This window comes from Rhinolophus sinicus, linkage group LG03, assembly GCF_036562045.2.
Source record: "Rhinolophus sinicus isolate RSC01 linkage group LG03, ASM3656204v1, whole genome shotgun sequence".
NCBI lineage: Eukaryota > Metazoa > Chordata > Mammalia > Chiroptera > Rhinolophidae > Rhinolophus > Rhinolophus sinicus.
This window is the reverse complement of record NC_133753.1, coordinates 3,013,048-3,033,080: the sequence shown is the minus strand read 5'-3', so window position 1 is coordinate 3,033,080 and position 20,033 is coordinate 3,013,048. Positions and strand designations below refer to the sequence as shown.

The 20,033-nt window shown below is 52.7% G+C and overlaps 1 protein-coding gene across 1 annotated transcript in view; it reads left to right on the top strand.

Annotated features, from left to right (window-relative positions):
- The window catches only part of DYNC1H1 (dynein cytoplasmic 1 heavy chain 1), a 61,528-nt gene extending 59,771 nt beyond the window's left edge, over positions 1–1,757 (top strand). Inside the window, exons 75-78 of the mRNA XM_019747152.2 lie at positions 409–551; positions 696–864; positions 1,036–1,163; positions 1,397–1,757. Coding sequence (XP_019602711.1) covers positions 409–551; positions 696–864; positions 1,036–1,163; positions 1,397–1,525 — 569 coding nt within the window. The 3' untranslated portion in view covers positions 1,526–1,757. The remainder of the gene's footprint in view (positions 1–408; positions 552–695; positions 865–1,035; positions 1,164–1,396) is intronic.
- The last annotated feature ends 18,276 nt before the right edge of the window (positions 1,758–20,033 follow it).

Genomic DNA, 20,033 nt, shown 5'->3' with positions numbered 1-20,033 from the left:
AGTGTTGACACGTCCCAGGCCGTCCGCTCTCTCTGCAGCCGTCCCTCCAACGGCAGCTGGGGGCCCTCCCTGGAGCACAAGCTCAGAAATGTCTGAAGAGTTTTCCTTCTACTAAAATCTTTCTGCAATTGCTGCAGTGTTTAGGGGCGGGCGCAGGACAGGAAATGTTGGGGGGGGACTTGAGTATGAGCAACAGGGCAGCCCCAGGTGTCTCCCATTGGCCCCGAGAGCCTGAGCCACCAGTGACAGAATCACACCGGGCAGTGTGTGATGGGAATGGGTAGCTGTGATGTTATTGGGGCGAGCCTGGTCCTCCAGACACCCCGTCAGTCACACTGGACTGTGTCGAGTAGCGGCGGGGGGCGGGGCTGTACCTGACGCCGGCCTGGGGCCTCCTGCCCTCCACAGGGATCCTGCCTCGGAGCTGGTCACACTACACCGTGCCTGCCGGCATGACCGTCATCCAGTGGGTGTCTGACTTCAGCGAGAGGGTCAAACAGCTGCAGAACATCTCACAGGCGGCTGCGTCTGGCGGCGCCAAGGAGCTAAAGGTGGTGACGGCAGCTCCTGAGAAGCCTGGTGGTGGTTGGCAGCTGCCCTGGGTTTGGGGCAGCAGCTGGGGGGCCAGGCAGAGGCCCGGCTCTAAGGAGGAGAGCAGGTAGGGCTCGCTCCTCACCAGCTGCTTCCTCTCACAGAACATCCATGTGTGCCTGGGCGGACTGTTTGTGCCCGAGGCGTACATCACCGCCACCCGGCAGTATGTGGCCCAGGCCAATAGCTGGTCCCTGGAGGAGCTGTGCCTGGAGGTCAATGTCACCACCTCGCAGAATGCCACCCTCGATGCCTGCAGCTTTGGAGTCACGGGTGAGTTAGAGTGTGCAGACCCAGGCCCGTGGTCTTAGCTTCTGTCTCAAGGCCCCCGCCTGCACCCACACAGAGGTGTTTAAGGGGCCGGATGGCGGCAGCAGAGCTGAGCCCGAGGCCGGTGGGTTCTGGGGCTGTTCCCACTCCATTGGTTTGACTTCCTCTTTCCAGGGTTGAAGCTGCAGGGGGCCACGTGCAGCAACAACAAGCTCTCCCCCTCCAACGCCATCTCCACCGTCCTCCCGCTGACGCAGCTGCGCTGGGTCAAGCAGACAAATGCAGAGAAAAAGGCCAGTGTGGTAAGGGGCACCCCCGTCCTGTGGGCAGGGAGACGCTGCAAGCACCGCCTTAGTCATTTCCCTCTTCCTACCGCCGAGTTCTGCGCATGACGAGCAATCGGCAACTCCCAGGAGAAAGCGCCCGTTGCCCTCTGCCACAAAGCCTTGCACCCTACAGCCACCCTCAGCCGTGTCGAGGTGGGCGTCTTGCCGTCCCCTGCGTCAGCGCTGAGCCCCTCTGCCCTTCCTCATAGGTGACCCTACCCGTCTACCTGAACTTCACCCGTGCAGACCTCATCTTCACGGTGGACTTTGAAATCGCCACCAAGGAAGACCCTCGCAGCTTCTACGAGCGTGGCGTCGCAGTCCTCTGCACAGAGTGAAACCACACTTTTCTAGCTCCCCTTTCTGTACTGGTAAAATGCAATATTTAACATTTATTCATTATTAAAACGTTTGGAAGCTGTGGACTTGTCAAAGGAAAGTCGTTGGTTCGAGGTTAGAGGAACGTGAAGGAGGCCTGACGGTTGGGACTGGTGGAACGTGGAAGGACGACGCACGTGTTTGGAGGGGCAATAGCATGGCTTGTTTTATGAAATAAAACACTAAGCATGACCCGCCTCCCGCCTCTTCTGTCTCCGCGCTGGTCCCGGGCATTTCGGGCACTAGGGGAGCTCAGCACCAGCGAAGAATGAAGAACCTGGGCCCTTCAGGGACATGGGAACGGCCAGAAAAGGGCCTGGTCCATCCTGGGTCAATAGTCGACCCCTTAGCTTGTGCGCCCCGGCCTGCCACCCTCGTGGTGGGGCCTGGCGCCATTTCCTGCGTCACATAAGGTGCTGATGCCCTGGTCCGGTTCTGCCACCCGTCCCGCCTCCTCCCTGGTACCTTCATTCCTGCAGAGCCTGAGGTGGCGCCAAGTAGAGGAAGCGGGTAGGTAGCTCCTGTGGGACGTGACGGATGTGGTGTCCCTGGGAAAACAGGCCTTGTGAGAGCTCCTGGGGTTGATCAGTGAGCAGCCCAGGCCTCAGGCCCGGTGATAAAACCTGTTCATCCTGCTGCTGGACCACCCAGGACCCACCCACCCCATGTGACCCGTGTTTGGCCACCAGCCACGTGATGGTCTGATTCCTGGCTGGACGGTCAGGCTCTGCCCCCCGCACCCCCAGGGCTTCTGTGAGCTGCCAGGCTCCAAATGTCTCCAGGCCTGAAGGCTAGACTCAGCCTGTTCCTTGTCCACTTCTGGAATGTTCCACCAGGGGTCTCTAGGTGGCTTGGTTCCAGTCCAAAGCTGTATTCCACTGAACACGGACGGGCTCAGTTTAAATGTTTTTCTCTGAACCAATGAAGATTTTCAGCATTTCTACAGTGGGCATGCTGGATGGTGCTACATGGTCTCAATTGAGAAGAGCTGGGCCGGGGACCTGGCAATGACAGGGAGTCCACTAAAAGGCCTCCATGGATGAGGGTTCTGGAGCACAGAGCCTGAGGGAGCACAGGGCAGCTCCCAGCAGGGCGCAGTTGCCTCCAGCCCGAAGGGCAACGAGAAGAGCAGAAGCAGCCCTGCTCCCAGCCCCCTCCGGCCACCACTGAGACACTCGTCCACCTAGAGGCTGGGGGCTGGGGACGGGTAGGTCACCACAGGTACAGGATTGCGGTTCCCCCATCCAGGGCTGCCATATGGACCCCACAAGTGCCCAAGGCCTACCTAACACCCCAGGGGACAACACCCAGGTCCAGGCCTTCTTGAGCTTTACTCCCAACCCACCCTGCCCTCACACTGAGCTCAGTCCATGGGCCTGAAGGGGACCCTGACCTCTGGGGCTGCCTACTTGCCCTGCAGTTGGAGTGTCAGGCTGTACAGTGGCCACAGTCCTACTTGTCCTCACCAGTAGAGCTGGCAGAAGGGACCAGAGCAGTCTACCGGGGGGCGAGCTCCACCAGCCTTGTCACCGCCGTCACCACCCACCAGGAGAGACGAGCGGCTGGTCATTGGGTGCAGCCCCTTTTATTGGCACTGGACAGCAGCCATAGAGGAGAGGGGCTCAGCCGTCCAGCACTAACACCAACTCCAGAATGTCACTGGGTTCATGCCTGTTGGAAAGTGAAAAACCCTGAAACTGGGAAAAGCACAAAAGCCACCCACTGCCACCCGTTTTTAGATACTATCACGTCAAGGCCACCCTCACGCCCACAGACTGAGCCAAAACCCCAGCTACTCAGAAAATCCCTGCTCCATCAGCAGTGTGACAGCGGGGAGAGGCAGCGCTACTGTCCACGCGCATCCGCTTGAGCTCCCTGCTCCCCGCTCCTCGCTGGTGTCAGCATCCTGCCCTGAGCTGACCACTCACCTGGGTCTAAGCCTCGTGCTGCTGCTTTCTCTTATTTTTTTTCAAGGTCTGCGAGTAAAACCTCCAGTTTCCTCTTAGACAGTGAGAGCTTGGGCCCCTTGTCCCTCTCATTCCCGAGTCTGGGTGGTGGCCGTGACACTCTGTCCCTACCCTGGGCACGCCTGCCAGTCTCTGGGGGCTCCACGGTAGGGAGGGGGGTTCTGGGGTCCTCCTCCATCATTCTCAGGTCCTCTGGGGACCCAGGCAGCTGGGCTGTGGACACACGAGCCTGGGGGCGGCCTGCCCCTGCGGGCTCTATGTCCACATCCTCGGCCTCCAGGGCGGAAAGGGCCCCGCTGGCAGCTTTCCGGACAAGGGCTCGGGTTCCTGACTTGGGTCTAATAAGTGAACTGGACTCCTGGACTTCAGCACGTGCAAAGGCCGGTTACAGGTCATGTGACCCAGGAAACAGTCGGTGAGGCTGTGGGCGGAACGGCCAGGGGTATCTTCCGAATCACCATCAGGATCTAAAAACCGGTGACAGATGTGTTGGAGCTGGTTAGCAATTCCCAGCAGTGGGGTCCAGTGCAACACACTCCCCATCTGCACAGGCTATTTCTTCCATCACTGGCATTGGCAAACTTGGCACCATCTGCCTTGCAAATGAATCTTTAAAAATGCATTTGACAAATAGCCCATGGCGCCCAAAAAGCCTGAGGGTCCAGCAGTGCTGGGGGCCCAGCCTGAACCCTGTCATTTAAAGGCCTCATCTGGGGTGGTCGGTTAGCTCAGTTGGTTAGAGAGTGGTGCTAATAACACCAAGGTTGCCGGTTCGATCCCTGCATGGGCCACTGTGAGCTGCGCCCTCCTTAACACGTTGTGTACGGATCACGAGAATCTTCACAAGGGATTTAAACCCCGCCATACGCAACATGTTAAAAAAATAAAAAATAAAGGCCTCATCCCAGCTCCCCGCCGGCTCAGTCCACACGGCCCCACCCGCCACCAGGGGTCTGAGCTCATTCCTCCCACGTGCCCTTCAAGGCGCCACGTCCCTGGTGAAGGCCCAACTCAGCTCTGTCCTGCTCCCTGCCCAGTCCTGCACCCACTGTGCCTCGCACATATGACCAGAAGAAGCTGAAACGAGCCTTGAAGTCCAGTTGTTCCCCACTTTCAAAGGTCTGTTCTCGAAGGGAAGGCCGCGTGTGCGTGTCTGAGCAGCAACCCTCCACCCCACCCTCAGGGCAGTCAAGCACCTCTCACCTCTATGACCACTGGCTGAAGGGGGCTTTGGAGCTTTCTGGATATCTAACATCCTCCTCACCCCACCTTGGTGCCAGGATTCCCTATTCCTTCCACTAACTTACTTTCACCTTATCACGTCAGTGCTCTTGACTTGAGGGGCTCCGCAGTAAAGGTCCCCACAGAAAACCTAAGGCTCTGCGGCTAATCCCGTCACCTCCTGCACTTCCCATCCAGTGCTATGTTGAGACATCCTCCCAAATACACTAAGAGGACCCGGTGAAGTCTGCAAGCCAATCAGGTTTATCAATGCGACTAGACGTCCATACGTCCCCAGTGTCCGTGCCTCACCCACACCAAGCGTGGCTACATGACAGCCAGAAAGGACCCAGGGACCCCCGTGGGTAGTGAAAAACCCCGATCACTCACTTCCTCTGGACAGTTGATGCTGCTATTTATTCCAGAGAAAAGGTAAACATGGAAATAGTTAAACACCATAATCTATAGACAGCTGTAATCATTTCAGATTCAGAAACTGGTCAGAACTGTTGGAATTCACAAAGCTGGAACCCATTCTGTGACATCGTCCGCCCCCCAAAATACCCCCCCCACACACACACACACAGAACACACACACACACACACACACACACAGCAGCTGGCATCCCCTGCCCCAGGCTGGGGGTGCATGTGTGGGGTGGGTAAGCATCTCACACTGCAAATAAGCCAGCAGGGTCAGTTCTTACAAACCAAGAGGTGCCAGGCTGGGACATCTATCTATTCACTGGGTTTGGGTCAGAACGACTGGCCAGGAAGCACACCTGCTCTTCAAGGTTACCTGGTGTCTTAAACCACCACAAGACCAGGTATTAACCACACCTCAACTGATTATTGAGATTGATTTCAGTTTTGATTGAGATTAATTTTCAAATTGACTAATTGCAAACCAATGGTCTTATCAATACTCCAGGCAAACTACTTTCAGTCCTTTTCTTATTTAAAATTTTTTTTGAAAGAGGAAAAACAATTTAAATATCAAAGTGAAGTTTTTTTCCAGAATATGATAACACCACTATGCAGAGAAGACTCTACACAGCAGGCCCGAGACAGCTCTCCTTCGAAAGTTCTGCTGACTAACTGGCCCGTGGCTGGCCCCTGGGGACTTGGGTTTCGGGAGGGCTCCTGCCATTCCCTACATAGGAGTGGCCCCTGGCTCATTCTGGCTCACTCTGTAACTTACCTCTCTCCAGATGCCTTCAACTAAGTCCACGTGGTTCTTTTTGTGATAGACCTGGCGGAAAAAAGGCTTGAATAATCCTTTCTCTCTCGGAAGGCAGCAGCTTAGTGCTCAAGGGCAAGAGGACAAGGGTGCGCACTGCCCTTGCCAGCAGCCTCTGCCACACTGGCTACTCGAGGGACAGTGGCCCTGGCGGGGTGGGGGAAAACAGAGAAGCTTCTCCCCGGAGCCTGAGCAGAGACAGAGGACCCCTCAGAGGTTTGGCTTGAGGGATTAAATGCAAACGTGGGTGGCTGTAAACAGGAATGTGACAAGGAGACAGACTTGGCAGCTGGGTCAGTCCCCATCGCATTGGGAAGAGACAAGCGTGACCCATTGATTGTACAGGGCACCCTGGCCTTCCTCCTGGAACCAAAGCCGGAAGATCCTGGAAGACACTGGACCATCCTCCCAAGCCCTTCCGTTCCAGAGGCAGAAGCAGGCCCAGAATGCGGCCGGGCCTTGCTCAGGGCCCCTCAGAAGAACCCAGGGCTGGCATCAGATATTCTAGAACCTCCCCACTAAACCCAGGCTGTGGGAAAAGCAACTCTTCTGTTTCTTCTTAATTAAAAGTAAGGCTCCCAAAGGACGGGAATGTGAATACCTCTAGTTTGGGGAAAGAGAGAAAACACCTGTAAGGATGACACCAGGGCAGGGCCTTCCGGTCTCAGGCACACAGGGTCTCCCCCCACCCCCACAAAGAGGGAGAGGGCTGCGAGCAGGAGAGTACCTGGAAGCCAGGGAGTGCCCGCCTGCCTTTTCTGGAAGCGGGCCCTGACGCGGGTCGCACTGAACGCTGACCTGATGCAGGTGGGTTGGCCGAGCCTCAGCCCAGCCATGGTTCGGGCCTGTTACGGACTTGTCACTAAAAAATACCAAGTTCCAGGGGACAAAGCACAGGTCAGTGGTTACGAGGGGTGGGGGGAGGGGCTGACCACAACGGAACAGGAGGGAGCTTTCTGGAGGGTTCTCTCTTGACTGTGGTGGTGGTTGCTCCCCGGGGTGCATTTGTCACAGGCCAGAGTGGTGGCCCAAAGGAGTGAATTTTATTCTAAGTTTTAGAAGACGAATCTAGGGAGTTTTCAAAAACTTTCTTAGTGAACAGAAAACCCACAGGCAGCTGGGGGCGTGGCAGTACAGCCCAGGATCAGTATCTCAGTCTGGGAAAAGCCCCTTTGCACTGACATGCTCTGTCTTACACACGCTCATTGGGACACGGCACACGTTCACAGACACTGAAAATTCTAGAATGTTAGCCTGCGGAGGGGACCACCATCCAGCCCAAATGTCCACCCTGCTTTTTGTTTTTTAACAGATAAAGAATTTTAAGCCTAGGCTGGGGACTGACTCGCCCAAGTTGACATAAATTCTAAGAGCTTTTCCTAAGAAGTTTGAGGTTGTTAAATACATGCAAGCTTAAAGCCATACACCTAAAGAACACAGAGAGAACATCCACACTAAAAACAAACAAACAAAAGCAAAACTCACTAAGAGAACAAGAGACGACAAACTTCCTTGGGATTTCACATCACTTGCTTTCCTCAAGGACCCTGTGGGGAGGCCCGGCTGGGCCCTGTTGGAATGTGCATCAGTTACCAACACTCACCACCGTGCATGCGACAGGTTTTTCGTGAGCAACTCAGGTTTCCCAAACGGCTTCCTGGAACACCAGTTCTCAGGCCCATACAGCAAAAGTTCAGAAAAACAAAATTCTACAAACCAGACCTTAAAGAATCCTGCTATGCCCAACACATGCGAGCATTTTAAAAGCTAGAAAGGTCCCGGCAAAAAGCAACCTACATTTTTTTTAAAAGCTAATTAACTAAAGTCTGTACTTTATTTGGATTCCCTTAGTTTTCACCTAATGTTCCTTTCTGTCCCAGGATCCCATCCAGGACTGTACATTACACTCAGTTGCCATGTCTCCTGAGGCTTCTCTGGGCCGTGGCAGTTTCTCAGAGTTCCCTTGTTTTTGACGACCTTGATCGCTTTGAGGAGGACTTTGTAAGATGTTCCTCAGTTGGGATTTATCTGATGTTTGTCTTACCAGGAGACTGGGGTTATGGATTTTGGGGAATGTTCACAAAGTTGAAGGGCCCTTCTCATCGCAAGTATCAAGGGCACGGCTCTCACCATGACGCATCACAGGTGAGGTCACCTTGAGCACCTGGCTGAATGGTTTCTGTCTGCTTTCTCCACTGGAAAGTCACCTTTTCCCCTCCCTTCCCCTCCTGCCCTCTCTGGGAAGAGGTCACTGTGCAGCTGACACTCAGGAATGGAGAGGGAGCAGCCACGAGAAATGCCGGCAGAGACCCCCATCACCCATTCACGTCAGCATGGACGCGCTTGTGTCTGTACTTGGGCTGAAACCACACAATTTATTTCGTTACATCTTTGCCTGGAACTTGTTCAGTTGGTTCCCACGTCCCTTTGACGTGCCCAAATCACCCTCAATTTGATCTCCGAAGGAGCACGTCCTGTGCATTACTTAGTACTCTCTCTAGGCCGAGTTTAGACACAAGTACCAGAAAAGTAAAATTATAACCAGTAGATGAACCGGACGCCCCTCTGTCCCCACCGCCCCCCACAGAGGTTTGGGCCAGACTGAGCACCAGCAGACGTTTTCTAGACTATCTGCACCAGGTAAAGGCCTCCTCATAGACTTTTCCATCAAAAGGCATTCCACACACATGGTTTAAACACACTGTTAAACGACACGCAGCAAACATAGGAGGCCGCAGCCCCACTGTGCACCACCCCTGCGCCCCCAGGAGTTGGCTGTGTGCGTTCTCCACAGGCTCCTTTATACTCAGCGCAGCATTTACACCGGAGATGATTTGTAAAGTGTCTCCACGTGGGATCAAAGACTGAAGGGCACATGCCCTCCCAAGCATCCTCACCAACGTGTGGTTTGGTGTTAAACGAAATGACATCTGCATAGGGACAAGTACCGGTTTTGACACCAGCAGGAATTCAACCAATTAACTGATGGAAGCTTGTAGATGGCATGAGAGTGTTCACAGCTACAGCTGGGGAAACTGAGGCTAAGAGTATTGGATTTGTCCAGAGCCAAGGCCAGAAGCCAATTCTAACCCCTGCCTGTGGCTGTGCTCTGCACACACACACACACAAAACGCCATCTCAGGGACATTTTGGGCCCCAAGGCACCAGTGGCTCAGCCTCACCGCCCCGGAAGCTTCTCAAGCAGAGCAAAAAGACAAACTCGAAATTACCCAGGACTTTCCCCCTCCTCCCTCTGCCTTCCACCTCCTCCCCACCCTACCCCCCACCTCTTCACCATCGAAAATTACAGGAAAATGCTCCTGTCATGCAGACTTACTGGAGAGTTCTTTGAAATCAAGACTATTATTGAAGTCACCCTGTTACACAAAACTCTGCCATTCTTCCTGGCCACTCCAAGGTCAAAGCTGGCCGTGGGGAGGCCCCCAGCCCTCTCTCTTCCACCCCTGGAAGCTGACTTTCTGCCTACAGAGTCCCATCTGCCTTGCACACTATCTCGTCTGGCCTCTTCATAGCCACCCTGCTCCGCTCCAGCTGACAGTCCTTGACCCCAATGGGCTACAGGTGTCCCCCCATACACACACATGCCCAGGGCAGCTCCGCCAAGGCCACAGCCTCGGGAGCTGAAAATTCCAGGGGGGCTCTTCCGGCCTGGTGAGGGTGCTGTGGCTATAGCTGAAAAGGCCCTCCCTTTTAAGGAGATGCATGAGGACTGGCCAGGTATTATGGGTTCTTGAAGCTGCGAGAAAGTTCCACGAGTCCCTTCTGTTCTATGTTTGAAATCTTCCTAATGAAGAGTTTATAACGGCTGGGGCAGCCGGTTGGCTCAATGGTTAGAGCGCAGTGCTTATAACACCAATGTTGCCGGTTCGATTCCCACATGGACCAGTGAGCTGCGCCCTCCACAACTAGAGTGAAAACAACGGCTTGACTTGGAGCTGATAGGTCCTGGAAAACCACACTGTTCTCCAATATTCCTCAATTTAAAAAAAAAATTAAAAAGTTTAGAAGTCACCACCTCTGCCTGAGCGCCACCAAATCTCTATCTTCAAGCTGGTCCTGTCCAGGAAGCTCTGACCCCGAGTGCCCCCTGCCCATCTGGCATCTGTCCAAGTACACGTATACACACACATGCACACACACCCCGCACCCTATGTTGTGGGGACAGAGCCAGGAGTGCAGTTTCCAGGCTCTCGGCCTCACGTGGAAAGGTGCTGCCTCAGGTAGTAGATGGCCATCGACTGTGATTGGATGGCCATCAGCTGTGGCTAGTTGGCCATCAGCTGTAACCAGTGAGCCATTGGCCACTAGTATAACTGCTGTGGCTACGCTAGCAGAAAATGGGGGCTAGCAAGAAGATGGTGGCTGGGGGTGGGCCCGGTGGCTCAGGCGGTTAGAGCTCCATGCTCCTAACTCCGAAGGCTGCCGGTTCGATTCCCACATGGGCCAGTGGGCTCTCAACCACAAGGTTGCCAGTTCAACTCCTCGAGTCCCGCAAGGGATGGTGGGCTCCGCCCCCTGCAACTAAGGTTGAACACGGCACCTTGAGCTGAGCTGCCTCCCAGATGGCTCAGTTGGTTGGAGCGCATCCTCTCAACCACAAGGTTGCCGGTTCGACTCCCGCAAGGGATGGTGGGCTGTGCCCCCTGCAACTAGCAACGGCAACTGGACCTGGAGCTGAGCTATGCCCTCCACAACTAAGACTGAAAGAACAACAACTTGAAGCTGAACAGCACCCCCCACAACTGAGATTGAAAGGACAACAACTTGACTTGAAAAAAAAAAAAAAGAAGATGGTGGCTGAGCTGGCAAGAGCGGATTGCGGCCAGCAAGGGATCGGTTGGCAGGCAGAAAAGCAGACAGGAGGTCGCATGTCATGTGAATCCAGCCTCCATTGAGACTATAGTGGTATGACTCCCCTACCTATGGCTCTGTGGGGTTCCTTTTTGGCCTAGCCACATCCTGCGTTCTTATGTAGGGAGCGGGAGCAGAGACCCCACAGGCCACCCCGCACAACGCATGTCATCTGGCCCCAAAGCCCCACCCACCACCTCCAGTGACCTGTTTCCATCTTCCAGCTCCACACCCTCAGACCTCACTGCCCAGCCTCTTCTGGGTCTCTAGTAGGTTCTTCCAACTTGACAGTCTGAGATCAAATCCCTGATCTTCCCCAAAGGACTCCTAGTCCTCCTGGCTCAGGAGGGCAACACCCTGTGTCTTGTCGCTCAAGCTAAAAACACTTCACATCACCTTGCCTCCCCTCTTCCAAACCCACAAACAGTTATCAGCTGTTGTTGACTCTGCCTTCCAAATGTGTCCAGAATTCTCCCCACTTCCAGGCCCGGCCATTCTCATCTGTCTCCTCATGGCCGCCCCCTGCCCTGAGCCCGGCCCTCGTCCTCAGCCCAGAGGAATGCTGCTGAAGTTTAGCAGGAATCAGGTCATGGCCCTGGAGAAAGCCCTCGCTATACCCAGACGCCCCACCAGACAAGCCCACCCACAGCCCTGCAGCTCGGCCCACACCCCCTTCTCAGAGCACCGGGCCTCCCGACCACATCTGGCTGTCCCCTGCTCCATCCTGTCCTCACTGTAAGGCCACCCTCCATTGGGCCTTCCTAGGGGCCCCTTATCGCACATTTCCACCTCCCCTACCTCACACTGCCATTCCACGCATGCAAGCTCCTGCCTGGGCCTTCTCGTTCTCTAAGAGTCTCTGTATCCTCCTTTTTCTCAGGATTGGCATCCCTTCAGGGGACTCACGCCCTACCACCCAGGCTCTTTGCTTCTTTCTCCACAGCCGTGCCCCCACAGCCTGGCATGGCACCACGCATGTGGTTGGTGTTCAATAGATATTTACTGGGTGAGTGTATGCGGGCACACTTATTCCACAGACCTTGCACCTAATTTGTCCCAAGCCAAATGCGTTTTCCCCAGGATGAGCCCCTTTTTGCAGTCTCCATTGCAGCAAAACTGGATCTACCACCTGCCAAGACCCCCCGCCCCCCCAGCCAGAAACCATAAAGATTCCCCTGGAAACTGAATAGCTGGCAGGTCCAAAGCCAGACTTCCTGCATCCAAACCCCCTGTGTGCTGCCAACCTAGCTGTATGGCTTCAGATGTCTAAAGTACCTTTTCCTGGCCTCAGTTTCCCTGGCAAACTGATGAGGTGTCCATGACGTGACACCTGAGGGGGGTCAGCATGCTGGTTTATTATTTCATCAGCTTCTCCAAGACAAGCATGTCATTTAGCCCACTCCATGCAAATCACCGCCCAAGGGTGTCAGAAGGCTCGAAGGGCATCCTGCCACTGGAAGAGTAACATTTAAATCAAAGTGTCACCGTCCACAGGGGTGGTGCAAGTCGGTATGCTATACAGTGTTTTCTTATTTGATGGGAGGGTCTTGTCCAAAATTCTCTAAAAAAATAAAATAAAATTCTCTTTGGAGGCCCTGTGTTATGAGTTGAATGGATGTGCCCCAAAATATATGTCCACATTCTAACTCCTGGAACCTATGACTCTGACCTTATTTGGAAAAAGGGTCTTTGAAGATGTAACTTAAGGATCTCAAGATGAGACCATCTGGATTTTCGGGGTAGGCCCGAAATCCTATGACAAGTGTGTTCGTAAGAGAAAGGATATCCGACACACACACGGGGGAAGGTGATGTGAAAAGAAGGCAGGGACTGGAGTCATGTGACCACAAGCCCAGGGATGCCAAGGGTTGCCGGCCTCCTCTGGAAGCTGGACAGGGGCCTGGAACAGATTCTCCCTCAGAGCCTCTGGGGGGCACCCAACACCTGGATTTTCGACCTCTGGCCTCCAGGACCGTGAGAGAGTAAATCTGTTGTTTAAAGCCCCCCCAGTCTGTGGTCATTGCTACAGCAGCCCCAGGAAAGTAACATATGCATATGCCCTGGGAAGTACAAGGGTTGCTACTCTGAGAAAAATGACATGATCTTAAAGAATTCTGTTCTTTTCATTTGAACTTCAAAAGAACAAGAGCAGATCATGCTCTTGTGCTGTTTAGTCTGTAGGAAGGGGATAAACAACAGTCTGGCGGCATCTGTAGTCCCACGTGAGCACCAAGGATGGGCAAAGAGCAGGCTAGACACCAAAAGCATCCTGAATTCAATTATGATTGCCAGAGCACCAATCATCTAAAGTGACATTATTTCCAGTATGTGGGGAGAAATACCCCAACTAGTAAGGAACACACAGAAAAAGAAAAAAAAAGTTTGGGTGGAGGTATGGGTCCATTTTTTTTCTTTGGGTGGGGAATGGGAACAGGACTTTATTGGGGAACAGTGTGTACTTCCAGGACTTTTTTCCAAGTCAAGTTGTCCTTTCAATCTTAGTTGTGGAGGGTGCCGTTCAGCTTCAAGTTTTTATCCTTTCAGTCTTAGTTGTGGAGGGCGCAGCTCAGCTCCAGGTCCAGTTGCCATTACTAGTTGCAGGGGGCGCAGCCCACCATCCCTTGTGGGAGTCGAGGAGTCAAACCGGCAACCTTATGGTTGAGAGCTCGTGCTCCAACCAACTGAGCCATCTGGCACTGGCCCATGTGGGAATCGAACTGGCAGCCTTCGGCATTAGGAGCACGGGGCTCCAACCGCCTGAGCCGCTGGGTTGGCCCGGTATGGGTCCATTTTTTAAAGGTACCATCCTTCAATATTAAACATTTGAGTTTTAGAATGCAGTATGAAAGAATATATAAAAGAATATCACACATATAAAAGAATATATGTGGAGGGTATTGTTATACTAAAAAACCAGAAATAATCCTAGCCCCTCGTCCCCACCAGGGAAAAAGTTATTTTCATAGCCTGACCTCACAGGTGTCAAGAAGTCATAACCTGGTAACCTGAGGTTTTAAAATGGAAAAGTTAGAGAGCTACAAACCAACTTCTGGCCAGTCTTTGGTTCTGCCCCTCGTCCATCCTGCTCCACCCCGTGCCCATCCTGGCCCCGCCCCTTGCCCATCCTGGCCCCGCCCCTTGCCCATCCTGGCCCCGCCCTTTGCCCATCCTGGCCCCGCCCTTTGCCCATCCTGGCCCCACTCTTTGCCCATCTTGGCCCCACCCCTCATCCATCCTGGCCCCGCCTCCTTGCTCATTCTGACTCCCAACCTCATACAGCTGTGGTTATGAAGCTGGAGGATAAAAAGCCCAACAGCAAAACAGAAATGGAAGACAACAGTGTGCATTCATCCCTCAGTCTTTTGCTGGTTAAGGGCACCAGCTGGCAAAGGATCAATGCGGTAATTTGACATATGTTAAATTTGAACACTTGGAAAATTTTCCTAATGAAGCTGTTAAAAAAACATTAAATGAATGTTTACTGCATTAGAAAAACGTTGAATAGCAAAAATTTATTTTAAATTATACAAATTAAATGCCTGCCAACAAGGCAGGAAGAGGAAATAGAGAGATAATGGTCAGGACCTTTCCCAAGCAGCCCAAATCCCCAGAGGCTAGGGTGGCCTCCTAGATCCAGGGGAGGAAGGGAGTGGTCTGGCAGCAGCCCCTTTTCACTCCACCCTGAAGCCATGCCCAGGAGGAGTGGCCCCGGGAGACAAGCCAGCTCCCCTACCAGAGCTTCCTCGGAAGGTTCTTACCTGAAGTCGGGCAGGCAGCGTCCAGGAGCAGCAGCTGCAGATGACAGGTAGAAGTGAGTCCAGAGAGCCAGCTGCTGAGAGAAGAGGAGTCGGGAGACAGAGACACCGGCCTGGAGACAGGAGGAAGGAAAAAGAGCGGATGCAAAACGGTCTTTTCACAGAGATGAGCTTAGCAAATCTACTCTGAACACCTGGAGGAAAGAGGAACTGGTTCTGGGAGCCGCCTCTTTTTCTCAAAGAGAACACTGTCCAGTTCCCACCCTGTGGGAAGAGGCCCAGTGGGAGCGTCAGGACTCAGAACAGGTGACCTCTACGTTGGCCTCTACGTTGCATCAATGCTTCTCAATTTGCATTTCCTCTTTAAAGGAAAACATCTCACCAATACTCAACAATTCACCCTTCGAGTTCCAGAGCAGACACCCTTTCCTCGCCATACAATTTGTTCCGAAAGAGTCTCAAACTCCTCTTCCCCAGAAGTGGTTTCTAAGAGGATTCGCTTTATTCCAGTGTAGACACAACAACACTGAAATAGCCGGTGGTTTCACAGGATGCTGCGTTTTTATTTTCCCTCCACTTGCAACTAAGATCTGGTTCAGCCTTCAGCTGTCTGAGCACCTTCCGTGGACCAGGAACCCAGACAGCAGGAAGCCTGTGAGGGCCACCTTTCCGAAGATACACCCCATGCACATTCGATGTCCTTCAGACACACTTCTATCAAGAACACATCCTGAGGTGAACACCCTCCAGGGGCCATGTCATCGTCTCCACAGCCGGGCCCCTGAGCCAGGTCAGTGCTCAGGAAACTCACTCCAGCGGAATTGTCCCAGGGAAGTCAGGAGACTAAACACAATCCTCTTTCTTGACTGCAGCTAGAAGAAGAATTGACACCCCAGATAAGTATGTCCCCCTTATATGGGAAGGTTGGTTCTGCAGGGGAACATTAAGACCTGTATTTTGGCGCACAAATCACAAGGTGTTTTTCTTCTTTTTTTTGGTTCCCTCCAGTGTTCATTTTTAAGACAGACATCTTCATTCCATACTTGGCATTATTTTGAGCACTATTTCTACCATTATTCTGAGATCTAATAAATTAAAAAGAATGACAATGGATCTCCCCCCCGCCCCAATTTTGCAATCTCCTGTCTCTATGGCACCTGAAAAAAGGGTCAAAAATTGTAACTTATGTTCCGGACAATGTTGACCAAGTTTTAAAAGGAAAACTACATTCTGGATGCGGCCCCTTCTTACTTTACCTGGCATTTGTGAGTCGGCCGCTCCAAGGGGCCTGGGCTCATAGCTGAACCCGTGGGATCACATGTTCTACAACCAAAAGAATACCGGCTCAGGCTAAAAGAATCCACAGAAAGCATGAGCACAGGACCACGGGGACTTTATTTCCTATTTTAAGCCACGTTGCTTTAGAGGAAACCACAGCTTAAACTAGTATTTTGGAGAAAGGCTGTGTAGCTTTGCGTGCAAATGCGAATTACCCCCAGGTTAACTCCCAGGTGCCCTAGACTTCTCCTGGGCTCTTGGGGGAGGTGGGGCTCCACACTGCCCAAGCACAGGCTGTTTGCTGTCTCAGGGCAGAGCAGGGTCAGCCCTCAGGCCACCCTCCCACCTTCCCCCTGGGCAGAGCTGGCCCAGGCCACGCCATGTTGGAAGCCTGCTGCAGGGGTGCCCCTCAATCCCTCCTCATACCTGGGGGAAATGAATGAACCCCCACATCGCCCCCCCCTCATACCAGAGTCTCCCCCTGCAGCCCTGACTCCTCGGGGAGGGACAGTCCTCCATTGGGTTAAATAAAGAGGGGTCTCTGGTCAGGGGCCCCCGCCCGGAGGGTGAGGCACCATCCTCACTCCTTACTCACCGTAGCATGACCCCCCTCATAGAATGTGGGAGTGGGGAGTGGGGTTGGTGACGTCCTTGTTCCTGAAGGGCAGGGACCACCGCCCTTGGGGGGCAACGTCCACACTTCCACTGGGCAGGGACCCCCTCCACCTCACTCCCACGGGGCAGCTCCCCCACGGGGCTCCCCCGGTTCCTCACCACCACGGACCAGGGACTCCCATGTAGGATCTGGGGTGTGCAGCCTCCGGCCCCTTCTTGTTGGGGCGGCACCTTTCCCCCACGTATCCCAGCCCGGCGCAGCTCAGCAGCTGCGGCAAAGGCGCCACAGGTGGCAGCACCTCGCGCAGGGTGGGTGCACCTGGCCTAGACTGGGGCTGGGCAGCAGCTTCCCGGACTCCCAGAAAAGCATCCCCCAATTCAGCCTCGCGGGGTGGCAAGGAACTGGAGCGTTAGGGTGACTCCGAGTAGGGGTGTTGCGATCAAGTTGGGGCCAATGGCAGTCGCTCATGTGAGGTTTGCCCCGGATAATGCTTATGCAGAGCAGCGTCGGAATGCAAGGGTCGGGTGCGTGGGGCACAGACTGTCACTGCACTTACCTTCTGAATGGCATGTTCATTTTGTGCCCAGAGTGATCGTCCCTGGGTGAAGAAGGAAGGCCCTGCGGACCAGACGTGTGTGACGTCACAGGCATCTCCATGGCAACGAAGCACGCAGCTCGAGGAGCCCAGGTCCCCGCCCCGCGCCCAGAGAAGGAGACGGTGTCGTCCGCCGGTGGCCGCAGCCCAGCCCCGCCCCTCCGCCGGCCAGCCTCCCAAGTGCGGCTCCCTGAAGCCGTCTAGCCGCCCTGTCCTTCCAAGAAGCTCCGCATTCGTCCAACCACTGGGCCCCTCCGTCCGTGCTCCACTCACGGCCAAGGAGGTCTTTCCAACGTCATAATTTTGTCACGAAACCTTGAGTGACTCCCCTGTGGCCTGGATCGACGTCCACGCCCTTTCACGTGAACACGCCCTCCCCTCCAGCGGCACCCTCCGGTCCCCACCTGAGAACTGCCCAGCCCCACGCGGAGGCCACTCCCACTGCTCCTTATTCTGGAAGGCACCAAGCCCCTCCCCTCCCACCACCCACAGCTCTGACTTCTGCCGGAAACGCGCCCCTCACCCCGGCCTCACTTTTAGCTATCTTGACCTTTGCGGCTTAGTTTGGCACCTCCTCCGGGAAGCCTTCCTTGACCTCGGAAGCCCGGTTAGGAGCCGCTCCTCCCTGAGCCCACAGCAGGCCAGACTGATTTCTACATGGCTGGCTAGACTGTCCTCAGCCCAGGGACTTTCAATCTTACACTCCCTGATGGTGCCCACTGTAACCGCTCAAAAATATATTTTGAATGAATGATGAAATGAACTGGTGAATTAAAGATGCCACAAAGAATGTTAGCTGCTCAGTCACTTTTTTATTTTTTGTAAGTTTTGAAGTCAGGAACTTTGTCCTTTTTCAAGATTGTTTGGCTCTTCTGGGTCCCCTGCATTTCCATGTGAATTTTAGAAATGGCATGTCAATTTCTGAAAAACACAAACACCAGCTGCGATTTTGATAAGGATTGTGTTGAATTTTTAGATAAATTTGGGGAGTATTGCCATTTCACCAATATTGTGTCTTTCAAATCATGAGCATGGGATGTCTTTTCATTTATTAGGTCTTCTTTAATGTTTTTAAACAATGTTTTGTAGTTTTTAGAATGAGTCATGCATTTCTTTTGTTGTTTATGTCTAAGTATTTTTTGAGATAATTGTAAAAATAGTACTGTTTTCTTAATAGTTTTGGATTGTTCATTGTTAGTGTATAGAAATACAACTGATTTTTGAATATGATTGGTCTTGAATCCTGAAACCTTACTGAACTTGTTCTAATAGGGGTGTGTGTGTGTGTGCATGTTTGTGTGTGTGTTCCTTATGATTTTCTATATACAGGATCACACCATCTACAAATAGAGATAATTTTACTCCTTCCCATCCAATCAGGATGCCTTCTTGTTCTTGAACTTGAACTGCTCTGACTCGAACCTCCGAACCTCCGGAACCGGAACCGTGTTGAATGAACATCCTGTCTTGTTTTCAGTTGTGCATTTAATCGTAGTACCAAGTACCTGAGTCTGTCTGAATTACAAAGATTTGTTGAGGAATAGATGAAGGGCTGATGATGTGATAAAATCCAGGAGATGCCTCAGAAAGCCTGGGAGAGGGAGGGAGGGAGGGTGCGTGGGGTGTGGTTCTGTTCACTCATCTATCTGAAAAGCGGGTAGCTGATTTATCAATTCTTTTTTATTCTGATTTGTTAGGGTTTTTTCTTTTTTAATCTGGAAGTTAAAAAAACAGCAGCACTTCTTGTTAGACCACATTTCCAGCTCTAGAATGTTCACTGGTCAAGTGTTGACGCCCTAAAGTATGTTCGTAAGAAGGTGATGTATGTTCCAAGGAGACAGAGGCACTTGGCAGACGATAGTTTCAGCTCGTTAGCTCTGCATCTCACCATGTAATCTTTGTTCCGATTTCAATGGTGCTATTAATACCAATGACTCACTGAAAGCCCCTGCTTCCTGGAATGTTCTTCCCAGGGAGGTGAGGTGACGTTTCTTCCTACAGAAGAGTAATCTGTAATCGTACTTTGAAAGGTTGGAGCAGATCTGGAAGGCTTAGAGAAGGGACAGAAGCTTCCTAAATTACACAAAATTATTTAAACAAAATGCCATCCCCACAGGTAGGGGAAAACTATCAGTTATATGTAGCAGTTATTCATTCAAATCCACAAATACCAGGTCTGACAATTAAGTGCGCGAACTTGTTGCAGTGATGTTGCTAACCTTCTTTGCTATCAGAGGGATTATTCATTATGAATTTGTACCAACTGGACAAACAGTTAACCAACTTTACTGTTTGGAAGTGCTGAAAAGGCTGCGTGAAAAAGTTAGATGACCTGAAGTTTTTGCCAACAATCCATGGCTCTTGCATCAAGACAAAGCACCAGCTCACACAGGACTGTCTGTGAGGAAGTTTTTAGCCAGTAAACAAATAACTGTATTGGAACACCCTCCCTACTCACCTGATCTGGCCCCCAATGACTTCTTTCTTTACCCGAAGATAAAGGAAATATTGAAAGGAAGACATTTTGATGACATTCAGGACATCAAGGGTAATACAACGACAGCTTTGATGGACATTCCAGAAAAAGTTCCAAAATTGCTTTGAAGGGTGGACTAGGCGCTGGCATCGGTGCATAGCTTCCCAGGGGGAGTACTTCAAAGGTGACCGTAGTGATATTCAGCAGTGAGGGATGGAGAACTTTCTCTAGGATGAGATGGCAAACTTCATTGTCCGACCTCGTATGTCCCTGCCCTGGGCTGGTGGTGAACAAATGCCTTCCTTCCTGGGCAGCAGGGAGGCAGGATGAGGCACCACACACATCACAGGACAGTTGTGAGAAATGCTGCAAAGAAAGGGAGAGGACTGAGCCAGGAGGGTGTCGCTGGGGCTTCTCTGAAGAAAGGACATGCAAACAGGCCAGGTGA